Source organism: Salvelinus fontinalis, chromosome 20 (assembly GCF_029448725.1).
Source record: "Salvelinus fontinalis isolate EN_2023a chromosome 20, ASM2944872v1, whole genome shotgun sequence".
Lineage (NCBI taxonomy): Eukaryota > Metazoa > Chordata > Actinopteri > Salmoniformes > Salmonidae > Salvelinus > Salvelinus fontinalis.
The window spans coordinates 14,918,400-14,936,654 of record NC_074684.1 but is presented as its reverse complement, the minus strand read 5'-3'; the positions used below and the strand labels follow the sequence as shown (position 1 = coordinate 14,936,654).

General features: G+C 41.0%; 1 protein-coding gene across 1 annotated transcript in view; it reads left to right on the top strand.

The window, feature by feature from the left end:
* kcnh5a (potassium voltage-gated channel, subfamily H (eag-related), member 5a) overlaps positions 1 to 14,820 on the top strand; it is a 133,187-nt gene extending 118,367 nt beyond the window's left edge. The window contains exon 12 of the mRNA XM_055872497.1: positions 11,461 to 14,820. Within this exon, the coding sequence (XP_055728472.1) occupies positions 11,461 to 12,615 (1,155 nt within the window). The 3' untranslated portion in view covers positions 12,616 to 14,820. The remainder of the gene's footprint in view (positions 1 to 11,460) is intronic.
* The last annotated feature ends 3,435 nt before the right edge of the window (positions 14,821 to 18,255 follow it).

Here is an 18,255-nt window from a genome sequence, read left to right as displayed (position 1 = left end):
AACAAATCACTAAAAATAGAAATCAACCATAACAAAATATTAGACACTGTTAAAATATTCATGCAGAGAAAAGCACCAAGTATAGACGGCTTTCCCATAGAATTTTAGTCAACATTCTGGGACAAAATATTTGACAACACGTCACTCAATTCAGTGCTTTCTAATTCCATGTATCAAACAGAATGGCAAAGTTCTTACCAGACTTGATCCATATTATTCAAATAGGGTTTATTAAAAATAGACACTTGCGAACAAATACAAGGACATGTTCAGTATTATACAATAAGCTAAAAAAAACAAGATGTAGATTTATCAATAATGGCTGTTGATGCTGAAAAGGCTTTTGACCGTCTGATGGCCATTTCTATTCAAAACTTCGTAAGCCTTCAACTTTCCAGCTTTCAAATAATACATTTAATTAAAATATTATATAAATATCATAAAGAAAAAATATATACAAATAATACATGATCTGATTAACTTGCTTTAAAAAGGAGCACAAGACAGGGATGTCCTCTCTCCCCCCTCCTGTCTGCACTTGCAATTAAACCGCTAGCAGAAAGAATTAGACAGGACAAAAACATAACAGGTATTGGTAAACATGAATATAAACTAAATGTATTTGCCAACGATCTTCTGATATACCTGACTAATATTGAAAACTCAATGCCCCCCTCAATATAAATATTTCCAGAATACTCTAAAATCTCATGATATAAAATGTATTTGGGAAAAAACGTAAATAATGGCAATAGGAAAAATCACTCATTATCTACAGCAATCCTTTAAGTGGAACACAACAAATATTTAAGATGCAAAATAAGTGACAACAAACAACACATATATAAAGAACTTTATTCCATTACTCAACAACATAAAAAAAGATCTAATTAAGTGAAACAATAGGAAATACAATTCTTTTCATCACAGAATTCAAAAGCAATTTTGGACTGATCAATGTAGACATTTTCTAAATCATGGAACTTAAAAATGTTATATCACAAAATTTAGATTTGAAATCTTTTGAACATCAGAGCAATGTTGAGGGAATCCTATTTCAGTCAGAAAGTATACTCATATGATATGTAAGATATACAAAACCTTGCAGAGAGTCTATATTGGAACCAACATTTAAAAATAACTGATATTTACGCAAGATCAAATCAAATCAAATGTATTTATATAGCCCTTCTTACATCAGCTGATATATCAAAGTGCTGTACAGAAACCCAACCTAAAACCCCAAACAGCAAGCAATGCAGGTGTAGAAGCACGGTGGCTAGGAAAAACTCCCTAGAAAGACCAAAACCTAGGAAGAGACCTAGAGAGGAGCCAGGCTATGAGGGGTGGCCAGTCCTCTTCTGGCTGTGCCGGGTGGAGATTATAACAGAACATGGCCAAGATGTTCAAATGTTCATAAATGACCAGCATGGTCAAATAATAGTAATCACAGTGAACAGGCCAGGGTTCCATAGCCGCAGGCAGAACAGTTGAAACTGGAGCAGCAGCCCGGCCAGGTGGACTGGGGACAACAAGGAGTGATCATGCCAGGTAGTCCTGAGGCATGGTCCTAGGGCTCAGGTCCTCCGAGAGAGAGAGAGAGAGAAAGAAAGAAAGAAAGAAAGAAAGAGAGAGAGAAAGAGAGAATTAGAGAGAGCATACTTAAATTCACACAGGATACCGGATAAGACAGGAGAAATACTCCAGATATAACAGACTGACCCTAGCCCCCCGACACATAAACTACTGCAGCATAAATACTGGAGGCTGAGACAGGAGGGGTCAGGAGACACTGTGGCCCCATCCGATGATGGAGGGAGTGATAGAACATAATTAACAAAATTACAGTTAACGAAAATGCACGTTTAATCCAGTATAAATTAATGTACAGAATGTATTATACAAGAGACAAAATTCACAAATTCTACAGCACAAAAGCAGTTGAGTCAAGCAATGACTCAATAATTCATGGGAGTGCTATAAAGTCCAAAAGTTATGGGCGGAGTTAGAAAGTTGGCTATCAGAAGTGTTGCAATGTAATTTTTAATCCGTCTATCTGCATATTTCAAGACATGGCATATGAGGTTGCGATGAGCTACCCAATGGGATGGACCATTCTTTTCACTGCAATAAAAATAAATTAAAAAATATTTAAAAACTGGATATCAAATGATCCACCATTGTTAAGACAGTGGATGAATCAAATGCATTATTATTTAATATTGAAAAAAATGGGCTACTCTATGCCATATGGCAGCAACAAGATGGGTGTGGAAACTGAGGGAACATGTATGATGTCTTTAATGTTTGTTGAAATGTATGTCTGAGGTGGTGGTTTTTGTCTTTATTCATCTTTTTTATGTTGGCTGGGCATTAAGTCCTAGCCAACGTCATAGCTGGTTTAGTGGATCCATGTCTGTGAAATGTTAAGTTGCCTATGTCTATAGTAAAAATAAATAAATAAATATACACATTTGGTATAATAATAATTTGCAATGCTCGCGCACACAATGTGGCCGGACTGTGCCTTCCCTGTGACCTGCGCAATAGATTATTCTAGGCACGAATCAGACAGTTGCCGCATGTGCTATGAAAAATAAATACATTTGTGACCACTCTACTAAAGAAATGTCAGCTGAACAACAGCCTATCGACCAAACAATCCACCAGTCGACTAAATGGGGTCAGCCCTGATTCAAACAGAACCTATTTCAAAGGAAACAAGCACTCATTGAGATCAGGTGTGGATAATTAGTGTGCGGGGCTATCACACTTAGCAAGATAGAGGATAGAGCGAGTTTTATTGATACTGAGAACAGAATGTATATGACAGTACCAGTCAAAAGTTTGGACACACCTACTCATTCAAGGGTTTTTCTTTATTTTTTTGTTTTCTAAATTGTAGAATAAAAAAGTGAAGACATCAAAACTATGAAATAACACATATGGAATCATGTACTACCGAAAAAGGTGTAGCCACCCTTTGCCTTGATGAGTGCTTTGCTCACTCAGCATTCTCTCAACCAGCTTCACCTGGAATACTTTTACAACAGTCTTGAAGGAGTTATGCTGAACACTTGTTGGCTGCTTTTCCTTCACTCTGCGGTGCAACTTATCCCAAACCATCTCAATTGGGTTGAGATCGGGTGATTGTAGAGAACAAGTCATCTTATGCAGCACTCCATCACTTTCCATCACTTTCTTTCTTGGCAAAATAACCCTTACACAGACTGGAGGAGTTGGGTCATTGTCCTGTTGAAAAACAAATGATAGTCCTACTAAATGCAAACCATATGGGATGGTGTATCGCTGCAGAATGTTGTGGTAGCCATGCTGCATAAATGTGCCTTGAATTCTAAATAAATCACAGTTTCACCAGCAAAGCACCCCCACACCATCACATCTCCTCCTCCATGCTTCACAGTGTGAACCACACATGCGGAGATCATCCATTCACCTACTCTGCGTCTCACAATGACACGGCGGTTGGAACCAATAATCTCAAATTTGGACTCAAAGGACAGATTTCCACCTGTCTAATGTCCATTGCTCGTGTTTCTTGGGTCAAGCAAGTCTCTTCTTCTTATTGGTGTCCTTTAGTAGTGGTTTCTTTGTAGCGATTCAACCATGAAGGCCTGATTCACGCAGTCTCTTCTTATTATTGGTGTCCTTTAGTAGTGGTTTCTTTGTAGCGATTCAACCATGAAGGCCTGATTCACGCAGTCTCTTCTTCTTATTGGTGTCCTTTAGTAGTGGTTTCTTTGTAGCGATTCAACCATGAAGGCCTGATTCACACAGTCTCTCACATCTGAACAGTTGATGTTGAGATATGTCTGTTACTTTAACTCTGTGAAGCATTTATTTTGGCTGCAATCCGAGGTGCAGTTAACTCTAATGAACTTATCCTCTGCAGCAGAGGTAACTCTGGGTCTTCCTTTCCTGTTGCGGTCCTCATGAGAGCCAGTTTCATCATAGTGCTTGATGGTTTTTGGGACTGCACTTGGGACTGCACAACTTTCAAAGTTCTTGAAATTTTCCGTATTGACTGACCTTCATGTCTTAAAGTAATGATGGACTGTCGTTTCTCTTTGCTTATTTGAGCTGTTCTTGTCATAATATGGACTTGGTCTTTTACCAAATAGGTAAAGCTGTCATCAAGGCAAAGGGTGGTTACGTTGAAGAATCTCAAATATAAAATATATTTTGATTTGTTTAACACTTTTTTGGTCACTATGTGATTCCGTGTGTTATTTCATAGTTTGATGCCTTCACTATTATTCTACAATGTAGAAAATAGTAAAAATAAAGAAAAACCCTTGAATGAGTAGGTGTGTCCAAACTTTTGACTGGTACTGTACATGTTTTTAAATAATATTCTTAGAACGTTCTCTGAACTTTACTAAAGTTTTCTTGTGTGTTTTTATGGAACGTTTTAACGTTCTCTGAACAATTTGAGAACATGACTTTAAATTGAATCATGAGAGAACCTGTAGGAAAAGTTATGCTGAAGTACTGAAATTCCCACAGAAGAACATTGTTTCTTAAAGTTATCTGAACTATTTGAGAACATTGTCAATGTCAAACCAGTGGGAGAATGTTCCTAGAACATTACCAACATTTAAATTAAATGTAACCACATTTGAACTTTTAGGAAATGTTCAGTTAAAGTAATGATTTTTTTGTTGTTAAGTTCCTTAAATGTGCTGAGAATGTTCCAAAGCCAAGCAACTATCCTGCCCTGAACAACCATGCTCTCATCAAGCTTTAAAACCTCTTAAGGATCAGACCCCATACATGCATTTTATGTATGAGTGGTCCCGGGAATTGAACACACTACCCTGGGCATTACAAGCACTATGCTCTACCAACTGAGATATAAAGGACCACTGTTGTTTGATGCAAGAAACCACTTTACAAAATAAAATGCATTATTATTCCCATACCATTATTAGAGAGAATCAGACAAATCATGCTACCCTCTGCCTATTGGCTATTTAGCTTCTTCAAGCCTTTTTTTTTTTAAATACAACAATGCCCCTTTAACACAAAAAAGCTATTTTCATACTCACTTGTGAAAGATGTCTAGAAATGTACAAAGGATAAGAACAAAATAAGAACATGCAGCTCCCGCTTTGATCTCAAAACAAGCGTATCTACTCATGACCGCTCATGCTGTAAACACAGTCCAGTTCAACGTGAATGGCACAGATCCATATATGGCAATGGTCTATTTGCATATAGGCCTACTGCAGCTCTGATTGTTTTTTTTTGCACTGGTCTGTGTAGTGTACGGGCTGAGTCTTGAGTGTCAATGCAATAGAATTCTACTACGATGCCTACAACAAAATCTCTTGCATAGTTAGTTCTGCGAACAAAGTCTTGCATAGTTTGTTTTGTTTTGGTATGTTGCATTGAAAGTGGATAATATTGCGTTGATTCGATCACAATTCCCAAAGTAAAGGGAAACGTAGTGTGTTCACTAAAGGGGAAAACTCTAGAAAGTTGAGTGAAGTAGTTCAATCTCGTGCAGGTTGATATTTCTTCTGTTTGGCAGTCCCGGGGAGTTGCGTTCCCCAGATTAGAGCGAACATTGCTCAGGAAAAACAGATGAGTTTCTCACTACTAATTACCAGTTGGAGGGCCGTTCAAGTGGATTTGTCCAAGTCGTATGTGATAAATTCCTACTTGGTCATTAACGCAGCACACTTCCATGGTTGTTTTTTTGTACCTTTATTTAACTAGGCAAGTCAGTTAAGAACAAATTCTTATTTGCAATGACAGCCTAGTGGGGAACAGTGGGTTGATTGACAGATTTTTACCTTGTCAACTCGGGCATTCAATCAAGCAGCCTTTCGTTTACTGGCCCAAAGCTCTAACCACTAGGCTACCTGCCGCCTCATTGACTCTCCCATTTAACTGCCCCTAATTGACACTTTTTTTGCTACAAGTTCTGAGTCCATTGGAGAGGATCATTTTGAGCAAAGTGAGGTGTAGAATCACTGATCTACAAATAGTATTCCCTGCCTAATAATAGATTTTGTGCAGTCAAGATTCGCAGAGCTATGCCTCCCCTGAGCCCGCCAAACACACGCACGCACACACATACACCAGGAGGCTGAAAGCAGCATGGGTCAGCCGCAGAACAGTGCTCCTGGAGCAGATTAGGTAGTTAAATGGCTTGCTCAAGGGAAAAAAGGCAGAAGGTGGCACCTGAAACTCTGATGCCAGCAACCCTCCAGTTGCCAGCTCACTCCCGCCAAATGTTTCCTTGTCCGTTATTCGGTCCAAAACAGCAAAGCTCTGGTTACTGGCCGAGTGAAATATCCAACAATTCACAGACGACTCCCAACGTGACATCTGTGATAGGATATTGAGTAATATATATCTGATGGGCGTACATATAATGATATCATCTCCATCACCTTTTTCTCCATCTCTGGACCCTTTTTGACTCTGGGTTTCTGTGCTGCCCTTAGTGATGCTTTGATTATATACAGTATTACTTAGATTAGTGCATTCGGAAAGTATTCAGACCCCTTGACACTTTTCTAACTTTGTTATGTTACAGCCTTATTTTAAAATGGATTACATTTGTTTTTTCCCTCATCAATCTACACACAATACCCAATAATGACAAAGTGAAAACAGGTTTGTAAATGTATTACAAATAAAAATCAGAAATACCTTATTTACATAAGTATTCAGACCCTTTGCTATGAGACTCAAAATTGAGCTCAGGTGCATCCTGTTTCCATTGATCATCCTTGATATGTTTCTACAACTTGATTGGAGTCTATCTGTGGTAAATTCAGTTGATTGGACATGATCTGGAAAGGCACACACCTGTCTATATAAGGTCCTACAGTTGACATTGGATGTCAGGGTACCCAAAAACATTCTGCAGCATTGAAAGTCCCCAAGAACACAGTGGCCTCCATCATTTGTAAATGGAAGAAGTTTGGAACCACCAAGACTTCCTAGAGCTGGCTGCCTGGCCAAACTGAGCAATTGGGGGAGAAGGGACTTGGTCAAGAACCCGGTGGTCACCCTAATCGAGCTCTAGAGTTCCTCTATGGAGATGGGATAACTTTTCAGAAGGACAACCATCTCCGTAGAACTCCACCAATCAGGCCTTTATGGTAGAGTGACCATGGTTTGACCTTGAGAGAGGTTGGGCAGAGAGTGCAGCCCAATCTGAGCCGCTTCACCGTAGCGTCCATCATTCCATCATCTGGATTTTCCAAAAGGATAATAGGTACGTACTGCAGACATTGGAACAATGTACTACTTTTACTACTTGACAGTAGAACAACATAAAGCACAGTAAAGACGGTAGATTCCAATACATACTGTAAGGGGAAACAAAGTCAATGTTTCATGTATTACTGTATGTATGTAGGAAATTGAGAGCTATATTACTTTGTAACATGTTTATCTTTTATACTGTATTACTGTAGTGTTCACTGTACTGTATACTATTTTGTTATTGTAGAACTGAAAGACGATCATCACTTGGAGGTAGAACGCGTCTATTTACAGACTAACAGGAGGCTGCCACTGTGCAAATGTCATAAGACTGCGGGACATCCAACAACAGATTTTTGAAAACCCTGCCATTTTCCAACCATAGCCTGCATCCTTAAGAAACACCATCTCCGAATGAAGCAAATCTACAGAGTCCCATTTGAAAGGAATTCCCAAAGAGTGAAGGATAAACGGTACAAATATGTGCAAGTAAGTAATGTACTAGTATTACACTCTTGAAACATTGCCAGTGAACTTTACTATACAGCAATTACAGTATTCCCTGTCATTTCAGAGAATCATGGATTTGGATGCAAGTCCCATCCCCCAGGAAATCAAATTCATAGATGAGGCTGGATTCAATTTGGCGAAGACGAGGAGGAGAGGAAGGAACATCATTGGTCAACGTGCCATCATTGAGGTACCTGGCCAGTGCATCGCCATGCCACCCATGGGATCATACAACACTGCCCATCTCCTTACTAGGTTTACAATTCTCTATCTCCCACCATATTCCCCATTTCTCAACGCCATTAACGAGTTGTTTTCAGCATGGCGGTGATAGGTGTATGATCGCAAACCCCATGAACGTAAGGCCCTTCTCCAGGCAATGGAGGAGGCCTGTGGTGACATTCCAGCAGAGTCCTGTCAGGGGTGGATGTGTAATGCCAGAAGATATTTCCCCCGCTGTCTGGCCAAGGAGAATATCAACTGTGATGTTGATGAAAATCTGTGGACGGACCAAAACAACAGACATGACTGATTTTGTATTTGTTTCTTGACTTATGAATTAGATTTGACAGTTTCTTTATCTATTCCGTGCGATTGATCTAACATACAGTACAGTAGTACAAATAGGACTATTTTTCTTCCTTTACATATGCAAAATATATTTACTGTATGTTTGCATTTTTACTGTATGTGTGCTTACAGTTTGCTGTTTGACATGTATTGAGTCATGTTGAAATATAAAACATACATTTTTGCATTTGTATTCCTTTCCTGTTTGAGTACACACACAATATAAAGTATCACAGCAAAATCTTAGTCTTTACAGTGAAATAGGTTCTGATAGTAGTGTTTTGAATATGTCACATTAGTGTGATCTGGGTTTCACTAAGTTAGATTCATTTGATGTGTGTGTCTCATTTGTATGCAGAGTTTAATTTTGAGCAGGGAGTACATGATTAATGTGTTTTATTTTGCAAGATATCTGTGGGGTTTGGGAAATTGGCAAAATGTTTTGTGTTTTGTGTTGAGAGTTTTGAGTACCTGAGATGTAGTTTCAGCAAATGTGTGTTAACAATTGGTAAAAACTGTAAGTGCCTGAAGGTCCCACAAAGATGACGTGTGTTGGCCAGAGCAGTTACAATGACATTAGTTTGGGCAACACTGGACTGACAGTGAGAAAAACATTATTTGGAGTAGTAGCCTCTGTTTCGCAGTGCGAGCGGTGCCACTAGAGAAGCTGGTTAGAGTCCAGGCTCTGTTGCAGCCGGCTGCGGTTGGGAGACCCATGGGGCGGCGTACAATTGGCCCAGCGTCGTCCGGGTTAGGGGAGGGTTTGGCCGGGCAGGGATGTTCCTGTCCCATCGCACACTAGCGACTCATGTGGCGGGCCAGGCAGAATGCACGCTGACATGGTCAGCGCTTCCTCCGACACATTGGTGCGGCTGGCTTCCGGGTTAAGCGGGTGTTGTGTCAAGAAGCAGTGCGGCTTGGCTGGGTTGTGTTTCAGAGGACGCACGGCTCTCGACCTTTGCAGCAATGGAACAGGACTATAACTACCAATTGGATACCACACAATTGGGGAGAAAAAGGCGTAATAAAACAAATGATGATCCTCTACAACTGACTTGGAAGTAGTAGAAAAGTAGTAGAAAAAAAGTATTTGTCAATTAGGGGAAGTTAAATGGGAGAATCAATGAAACCAACCATGGTAGTATACAGAGAAAAAAAAGAGGAAATCCAAGATCAGAATTTTTGTTTCTGGACACGGCCTGGGTATCACAGCAGCTCACTCACTTTCTGTACAGCACTTTGATATATCAGCTGATGTAAGAAGGGCTATATAAATCAATTTGATTTGATTATCTTGGCACTGTGGTACGGTATGGACAGCTATTAATAGATTAATTAATAGACAATAGATTAATAGAATGGATTTAGAACTCCTATTTTGTAAGGGACAGGAAATGTTGCCTGTGCGTTTGGCCAATGACAGGCATTCCACATTTAACACCAACCCACATGTGAAAATCTAAATATCAAGTATTTTGGGGGTTTGTATGCAAAAACAAAACATGTTTCAGTTTTTCGATGTCTATCCAACAAAAACGAAGTCCCCCCCTGCTGTTTTCTCACTCCTGATTGCCTCGATTTAATGCAGAAAACAAATGATCCCAACTTACCCTTGGCAGCCACTATCTTTTGATCTTTCTCTCCTCCACTCTTAGTCTCCAAAGCTACTACACTCTTAGAGGATAAGGTGCTATTTAAAACCGTAAAGGGTTCTTCTGTTGTCCCCATAGGAGAACCCTTTGAAGATCCCTTTTTGGTTGCAGGTAGAACCCTTTCTCCAGAGTAGATAACAAGGGGTACTTGCTGCTCTAATTTTACCTCTATCGAGTGCCTGAAGGTCTCACAAAGATAGTCCAGTGCTGCCAGAACTGACAGTGAGAAAAACATTACTTTGAGTAGTAGCCTCTGTGTATTAACTTAAATGATAGATAAAGAAACGAGACATAACACAAATTAAAAATAAATCCCACATAATGAGATGCCTCAGGTTCTATTGTGGTATTATCAAATACAATAATCCCCAATGGTTCCTAGAGAAGGTGCTCTTATCCTCGTTAATATGAAGATTAGAAAGCCAAGAAGCAACTATGTGTCCACTCTAGTTTGTGAAGCTGGTCTGGTTATGCCTGCCTGGGTCATCAGTAAGAGGACTGAAACATGTATTAACACCATCAAATGAATACTGTATGTAATCAAAGGGTAGCACAAAAACCCAGAGTCAAAAAGGTACAGAGATGGATAGAAGGGGGTGAAGACGATTTCCATTCTATGTATGTCTATCAGATATGCATTACCCAATAGCCTATCACAGATGTCACGTTGGTTGGGAGTCATCAAATATGTTGCTGATGTCATTTTAAATATGCCACTAGGTGTCAGTCTTTCATTGTTTAAACTCAAGGTGTTACCATAGTGTATATAACAAAATATATGTGACAATCTCAACAGTTATTAGATAAAATGATCTATCATTTGCTATAATTGTATTTTCATTTTACGTCAGATGCATTAGCATTATGAACATTATTATGAGATGTTTGCCAGCAGATTTACACTGTGTGCAACAATATTGACATAGTGCACTATACGGTGATTGGAAAAATACAGATCTGCTAAATCTGTAACTATCATAGATGTGCATTTTTGTATTTTTTCTCTCAAGACAATTTCGTGTCCGTCTGTAATGTCGCTATAAAATCTATAAACTTAAATCTTATTTTGTTAAGTGATTTGTTTTTCTCTAGGTCTATGCAGCACAAGTTTATGCCTCTTCAGGTTTATATTTTAGCTTCAATAATTTGCGAGTAATGGCAATACTGTATCTAGTGAACATGCAATCAGTGACACCTTGGAGTTCAGTATGTGCATGAGTTGTTTTGGTGCTTCGTTTAGTTGCTAGTTGTCGACATATTTATCACAATTATAATTTTTTTGTGTTCATCCGATTAAATTATAGCATCATATTTTTAATTGTATGGTGGTTTGAAAAACATGCCTTGCCAGAAGCGTAGTATATGCAAGACAGTATACAATACATTTAGATTGTAAAATCTAGTACTTGTGATTAAGGCATGTTCTGATTCACCAGCCTGTCCTTACGCATAGATCTCTCTTCCCCTCGCAATATCTCTGCAGATAATCTTCCGAAAGATTGCCGATGTGAAGAAGGAGGAGGAAGAGCGCCGGCAGCAGAAGAATGAAGTAATGCTCTCCATTCCTGTTGACCACCCGGTTCGCAAGCTCTTCCAGAAGTTCAAGCAGCAGAAAGAGATTCGCATGCCAATCCAAGCTCAGCCTGACCTGGAGCGTAACCGGCTTCAGGTTGAGCACCACCACCCCCTTACCAATCTCCCACACCAACAGTGTCAGACTCACCCCTTGCAGCACCAAAATGGCTCACCGATGCAGAATGGGGCACCTGGCACAGGTGGAGGGACTACCAGCGGTGGCTCCAGTGTAGTTACTGTCTCCCAGATCACCCCGTTGCAGAGTTCACTGGCCTATGTCCACACTGGGGAGCCCATTCACACTGGTGAGCCCATTCACACTGGTTGTCACGAGGTCAAGGAGCTGAAGCCCAGTGTGGTGGACCAGAACTGCCTGAGGGTCACCAGTCTGGTACGGCCCAGGGGTGGAGGTGGTGGTCAAGGCTGGATGCGGTTTAAGAATGCTACTACAGCGGCAGTGCCCCTGGCCCCTGATGAACCTGAAGGGCCACAGCAGAAAGAAGAGGAGGAATGGGGTGACGTGTCCCAATCCTCAGAACAGTTGACTGAGGACAGCAAGAGCCAGGAGGCAGAAGGTGGGGAGAGCAGCAGCGGGGGTGGCGCCAGCAGCACAGGAGAGGGGGGCGACGGGAAGAACGCACTCCACAAGACAGACTCCTGCGACAGTGGCATTACCAAGAGTGATCTTCGGATCGACAGGGCAGGGGACGCACCAAGCCCCTATGAGCGGAGTCCAATGGGGAGAAGTCCTTTTGAACACAGCCTCAGGGTTGGGAGTGTGGGCGTGCTTGGCCACCCCTTCCAACCCATGTCTGAACAGGTGCTGCTCCAGTCCACTCTCCAGGAGGCCAAGCTGGAGCTGAAGGGAGATATCCAGATGCTGAGTGGCCGTTTAGCAACACTTGAAGCCCAAGTTAGTGAGATCCTGAGATTGCTGTCTGAGAAGAGGAGGCTCTCACTGCCGCAGACCTCTACCCCCAAGGCTAAGATCAAATGCCAGGACATCTTCACCGTGTCAAGACCTGTCACACCGGACATTGAGAGAGACGATGGACCTTTTTGAATTACTAAAAAACATTTATTTGCCTTTGACTTCCGTGCCCAATCTTTTAATTTAATGGACAAAATGAGGTAACTGGACACAGAATTTAGGTGGGAAATAGTTTTAGTGTAAATAACCATTTGCATGTCCAGCTGGATTCTGGCCTGCCAAAGACATTTTCAAGAAACCTTTGGATTGCAATTGCTTGTACATTTATGCAGTTGACTGCATGCATAAATGATTTTAAGATACAGATTTTTCACTGTACAGTACCTTCAGTACAGTAGCACAGGGATGTAACAATTTTTGACTTTGTTGATGTACTTTCATGTTGTCTGCTCTTCCCAGGTCCAGTCTATAGACCTTCTATACCTAGCACAAACAGCTAAGCAGTAAAGCGATTTGTAAGAGCTTGGGTCACATAAACAAATACATTACCGGGAAAAAACTGGATTCAGGCCACCTTTTCCAACTTCCCTCATTTAGGTTAACACGGCCATGGTTAATCTTTAGTTAGCATTTGAATTGGAAATTAAAGATTTATATTTTGTTGACTTATTTTTGTGTTGGCAGCCCTGGTTTTAAGGGTTGTTGTGACCACCCCATACAGAAGCAATCTGTCAATATAATCAAGAACAATCTGGCAATAAGAATCAGACAGAAGGCCCGCTAGTAGGTCAGAAGGTTGTAAATCACTGATTCATATCGTGATCAACTAGTAGGTCAAAATATTGAAAATCACTGATTCATATTGTGATTGCAAAGTGCAATGCTTAGAGTAGTCAATAATCATCTTGTAGACTTCCTGGTTGTTATTACACAACTGTATAAGATCTAATGTTCAAGCTGACTGTACCGATTGACAGAAGGTTGGTTACCAGTGTGGGCCCAAAACAAAGAAATGCTTGACACACAGGTATAGTCTAACACTACAAACCTTTATTGATAAGATCTAAAGCTGTTTTAATTGATCAAATGTTCAGTACATCAATGCAGACTCTGACATGAAAACAGGCCCTGTTTAGGCAAATAGCCTCTGTGACTGTCTAATTGACGGAATCAGAATCACCTTTATTCGCAAAAAAATACATTTTGCTGTGGAAAACTCGATCCAAAGATTAAGGCAGAGATGATTTAATGATATGATAGAAAAATATTTAATCGAGCAGTTGCAGGGGAGATGTATCTCTGATTTCACAGGGAAGAACTCAAAGAGTAAATGGTTCCATGTCCCTTATATAGTGGGAGGTGATAATACAATCATATTGTTACACAACAGTTATTTTATACAAGCAACAGTTCCAGAACACAATGCCCTTCTTTTAGGATGTAGACATAACAGGAGTCTATGAAAGGCATAACATCACAGTCCAACACAGAACATATCCTTTGAGAAGTTACAACAGCTCACCCTAAATTCTGCCACCACAATTTGCAACAGGAATTTGAAATGGTGCTGCCACAATAAACAGAAAATACAGGCAGACAAACAGAATATATGTATGTACACTATGAACAATGAAGCTAAAAACTACAGACTACACTATAAAAACTACAAGCACACTATAACGATGCATGTAGAGATTAATAAAAAAACCCGACCTAAGGTAAATCTTCATGAGATAATGATTAGCACAAATGTATTGTAAATTTGATATTATTGCATGATTAAATCTGTGCCTTAGTTTCTCAATTACCACCTCCAGTACAACATGATTTAGTTACGTTTAAAGACCAAATAGTAGTGTAAAGAACTTACTAAGCTGTTTAATACATTGTGGTTTCAACCATACACTGCCCTTAGTTTTTCGTTATACTAAAAATGTTTCATACAAAAATGTTAATTCCAATTTTACAAAGATACAAAACTGCTTGTGGATTATGCTTGCATAGAGAGGACTTTCATGCATGTGCTTGAGATTTATTTTCCCAGATGGAAATTAATGGAAGCATCCTCATTGTTTACCATATCATATTGTTAGCCACCACTTTGTGTAGAGAGTGGCCATGTCCACAACTGATTGAATGCATTTTGGAAAGTTGACATATCTACAGAAATTGCCTTGATAAGACACCTTATATAACAAACATGAACACAGAGCCGACACTATATAAAGACTATGTAAGCATGACTAGGCCAGATTCAAGATGCTGATTCAGTCCACATTTATTGTTTGTGTTTGCAAAAATGTACAACTTTCATTAAATCAGAATGACTTTGTTTTATCTTGTCTAATTACATGAATTAAAATATTGTTAGCTGTTGCACAGGAACAATGTGATTTCTGCAGAATAAGTTTGATCGAATTCCCAAACTATGGGTCATTCAGTGTGAATATAACGCTGTGTGCTGAGAGTTGGGAAGCAAGTTCAGTGAGTGAGTGTTTTAATAAAATAAACAGAACATAATACAAAACAAGAACCACTAACAGACCACAGACATGAAACTGAAACAATGACGCCTGGGGAAGGAACCAAAGGGAGTGACATATCTAGGAAAGGTAATCAGGGAAGTGATAGATTCCAGGTGAGCGTAACGATGGTGACAGGTGTGCGCCATATCGAGCAGCCTGGTGACCTAGAGGCCGGAGAGGGAGCACATGTGACAGTGTAACTGGAACAAAAATATACCATTGGGTTTTGGATTTTTCTAAAATGTCGTTAATAGAAAGGAACTTTGAAGGAATTTTGGGGGGCATATTTGACATTTGTTTGCTGAAGGATTATTGAGAAATGATTTTTGTTGGGAAATTTGGTCTTATCATGGCCTCATTTAAGACACATTTAGTCTGTATTGGTGCCATCTGAACCTTCACCGTGTGCTCTGAAATATGAGCAAGCACAATAATATTTCAAACAAAATGTTTGATTTTAGCCAGTTTTAGCTCATTTGACTTCTCTATGGTGTTGTTTCAACCAAACCATTTAGAAATGTGTTAGCGGGTTATATAGCAATGTCCAGAATCGGACTTTTGGAGAATGTAGCAATGCTAGTGGAAACAGTTTGTATCAGTTCCCAATGGGCACAGAAATCTCATCAACATCTAGTTTTGAATTACAATTGGTTGAGGTTTCAACTAATGTGAATTCAATGTGAAATCAACGAAAAGGTCACCATGTCATTGGATTTAGGTTGAAAGTTGGGTGAAAAAAAATAAGAAATTGCCTTATGTTGATGATTGTTTGCAAATCCGTTTTCCATGTTGAGTCAATGTCATCATAGATGTTTTTGGTAGAAATAATGTGGAAACAATGTTGATTCAACCAGTTTTGTCCAGTGGGTTAAAGGGAATGGGGTATACCTAGTCAGTTGTTCAACTGAATGTATTCAACTGAAATGTGTGTTCCGCGGGTTAGCAGTGCATTCAAAATCAGCTAATTCTAATACAATCCGTTTCCACTAGCATTCTCATGGATTTCAGTTTATATTGAATGCTATGTTCCTGTAATAAAACTTGAACTTGATTGTTACCTTCTCCAAAAAATATTAGCCAAATTATTATGGAGGGTGCTAAATAACCAGCTAACACTTAAAACGTTTTGGGTGAAACAATACCTTTGTGAAGTCGAAAATAAACTACAAGATTTTTTTATAATGCACCCAATTTTGCTAAATAGGTTTGGCATGTTTTAAGTCCACATTGTTATTCTTGGCTTCAAGTAGGCCTACATATCTTTATGCAGCACATTCACACTTCTCAAGAACTAAGAACAAAATATTAGGCTCCTATAAATTGTATTTTAAATGCGAGGCACGTTCTAAATAGCAATCCGTCAATGCAGAAGCAATCCGTCAATATAGTAAAGAACAATCTGACATCACAGTCCAACACAGAACATTTACATTTACATTTAAGTCATTTAGCAGACGCTCTTATCCAGAGCGACTTACAAATTGGTGCATTCACCTTATGATATCCAGTGGAACAACCACTTTACAATAGTGCATCTAACTCTTTTAAGGGGGGGGGGGGGGGGGGTTAGAAGGATTACTTTATCCTATCCTAGGTATTCCTTAAAGAGGTGGGGTTTCAGGTGTCTCCGGAAGGTGGTGATTGACTCCGCTGACCTGGCGTCGTGAGGGAGTTTGTTCCACCATTGGGGTGCCAGAGCAGCGAACAGTTTTGACTGGGCTGAGCAGGAACTGTACTTCCTCAGAGGTAGGGAGGCGAGCAGGCCAGAGGTGGATGAACGCAGTGCCCTTGTTTGGTTGTAGGGCCTGATCAGAGCCTGAAGGTACGGAGGTGCCGTTCCCCTCACAGCTCCGTAGGCAAGCACCATGGTCTTGTAGCGGATGCGAGCTTCAACTGGAAGCCAGTGGAGAGAGCGGAGGAGCGGGGTGACGTGAGAGAACTTGGGAAAGTTGAACACCAGACGGGCTGCGGCGTTCTGGATGAGTTGTAGGGGTTTAATGGCACAGGTAGGGAGCCCAGCCAACAGCGAGTTGCAGTAATCCAGACGGGAGATGACAAGTGCTTGGATTAGGACCTGCGCCGCTTCCTGCGTGAGGCAGGGTCGTACTCTGCGAATGTTGTAGAGCATGAACCTACAGGAACGGGTCACCGCCTTGATGTTAGTTGAGAACGACAGGGTGTTGTCCAGGATCACGCCAAGGTTCTTAGCACTCTGGGAGGAGGACACAATGGAGTTGTCAACCGTGATGGCGAGATCATGGAACGGGCAGTCCTTCCCCGGGAGGAAGAGCAGCTCCGTCTTGCCGAGGTTCAGCTTGAGGTGGTGATCCGTCATCCACACTGATATGTCTGCCAGACATGCAGAGATGCGATTCACCACCTGGTTATCAGAGGGGGGAAAGGAGAAGATTAATTGTGTGTCGTCTGCATAGCAATGATAGGAGAGACCATGTGAGGATATGACAGAGCCAAGTGACTTGGTGTATAGCGAGAATAGGAGAGGGCCTAGAACAGAGCCCTGGGGGACACCAGTGGTGAGAGCACGTGGTGCGGAGACAGATTCTCGCCACGCCACCTGGTAGGAGCGACCTGTCAGGTAGGACGCAATCCAAGCGTGGGCCGCGCCGGAGATGCCCAGCTCGGAGAGGGTGGAGAGGAGGATCTGATGGTTCACAGTATCAAAAGCAGCCGATAGGTCTAGGATGAGAGCAGAGGAGAGAGAGTTAGCTTTAGCAGTGCGGAGCGCCTCTGTGACACAGAGAAGAGCAGTCTCAGTTGAATGACTAGTCTTGAAACCTGACTGATTTGGATCAAGAAGGTCATTCTGAGAGAGATAGCAGGAGAGCTGGCCAAGGACGGCACGTTCAAGAGTTTTGGAGAGAAAAGAAAGAAGGGATACTGGTCTGTAGTTGTTGACATCGGAGGGATCGAGTGTAGGTTTTTTCAGAAGGGGTGCAACTCTCGCTCTCTTGAAGACGGAAGGGACGTAGCCAGCGGTCAAGGATGAGTTGATGAGCGAGGTGAGGTAAGGGAGAAGGTCTCCGGAAATGGTCTGGAGAAGAGAGGAGGGGATAGGGTCAAGCGGGCAGGTTGTTGGGCGGCCGGCCGTCACAAGACGCGAGATTTCATCTGGAGAGAGAGGGGAGAAAGAGGTCAAAGCACAGGGTAGGGCAGTGTGAGCAGAACCAGCGGTGTCGTTTGACTTAGCAAACGAGGATCGGATGTCGTCGACCTTCTTTTCAAAATG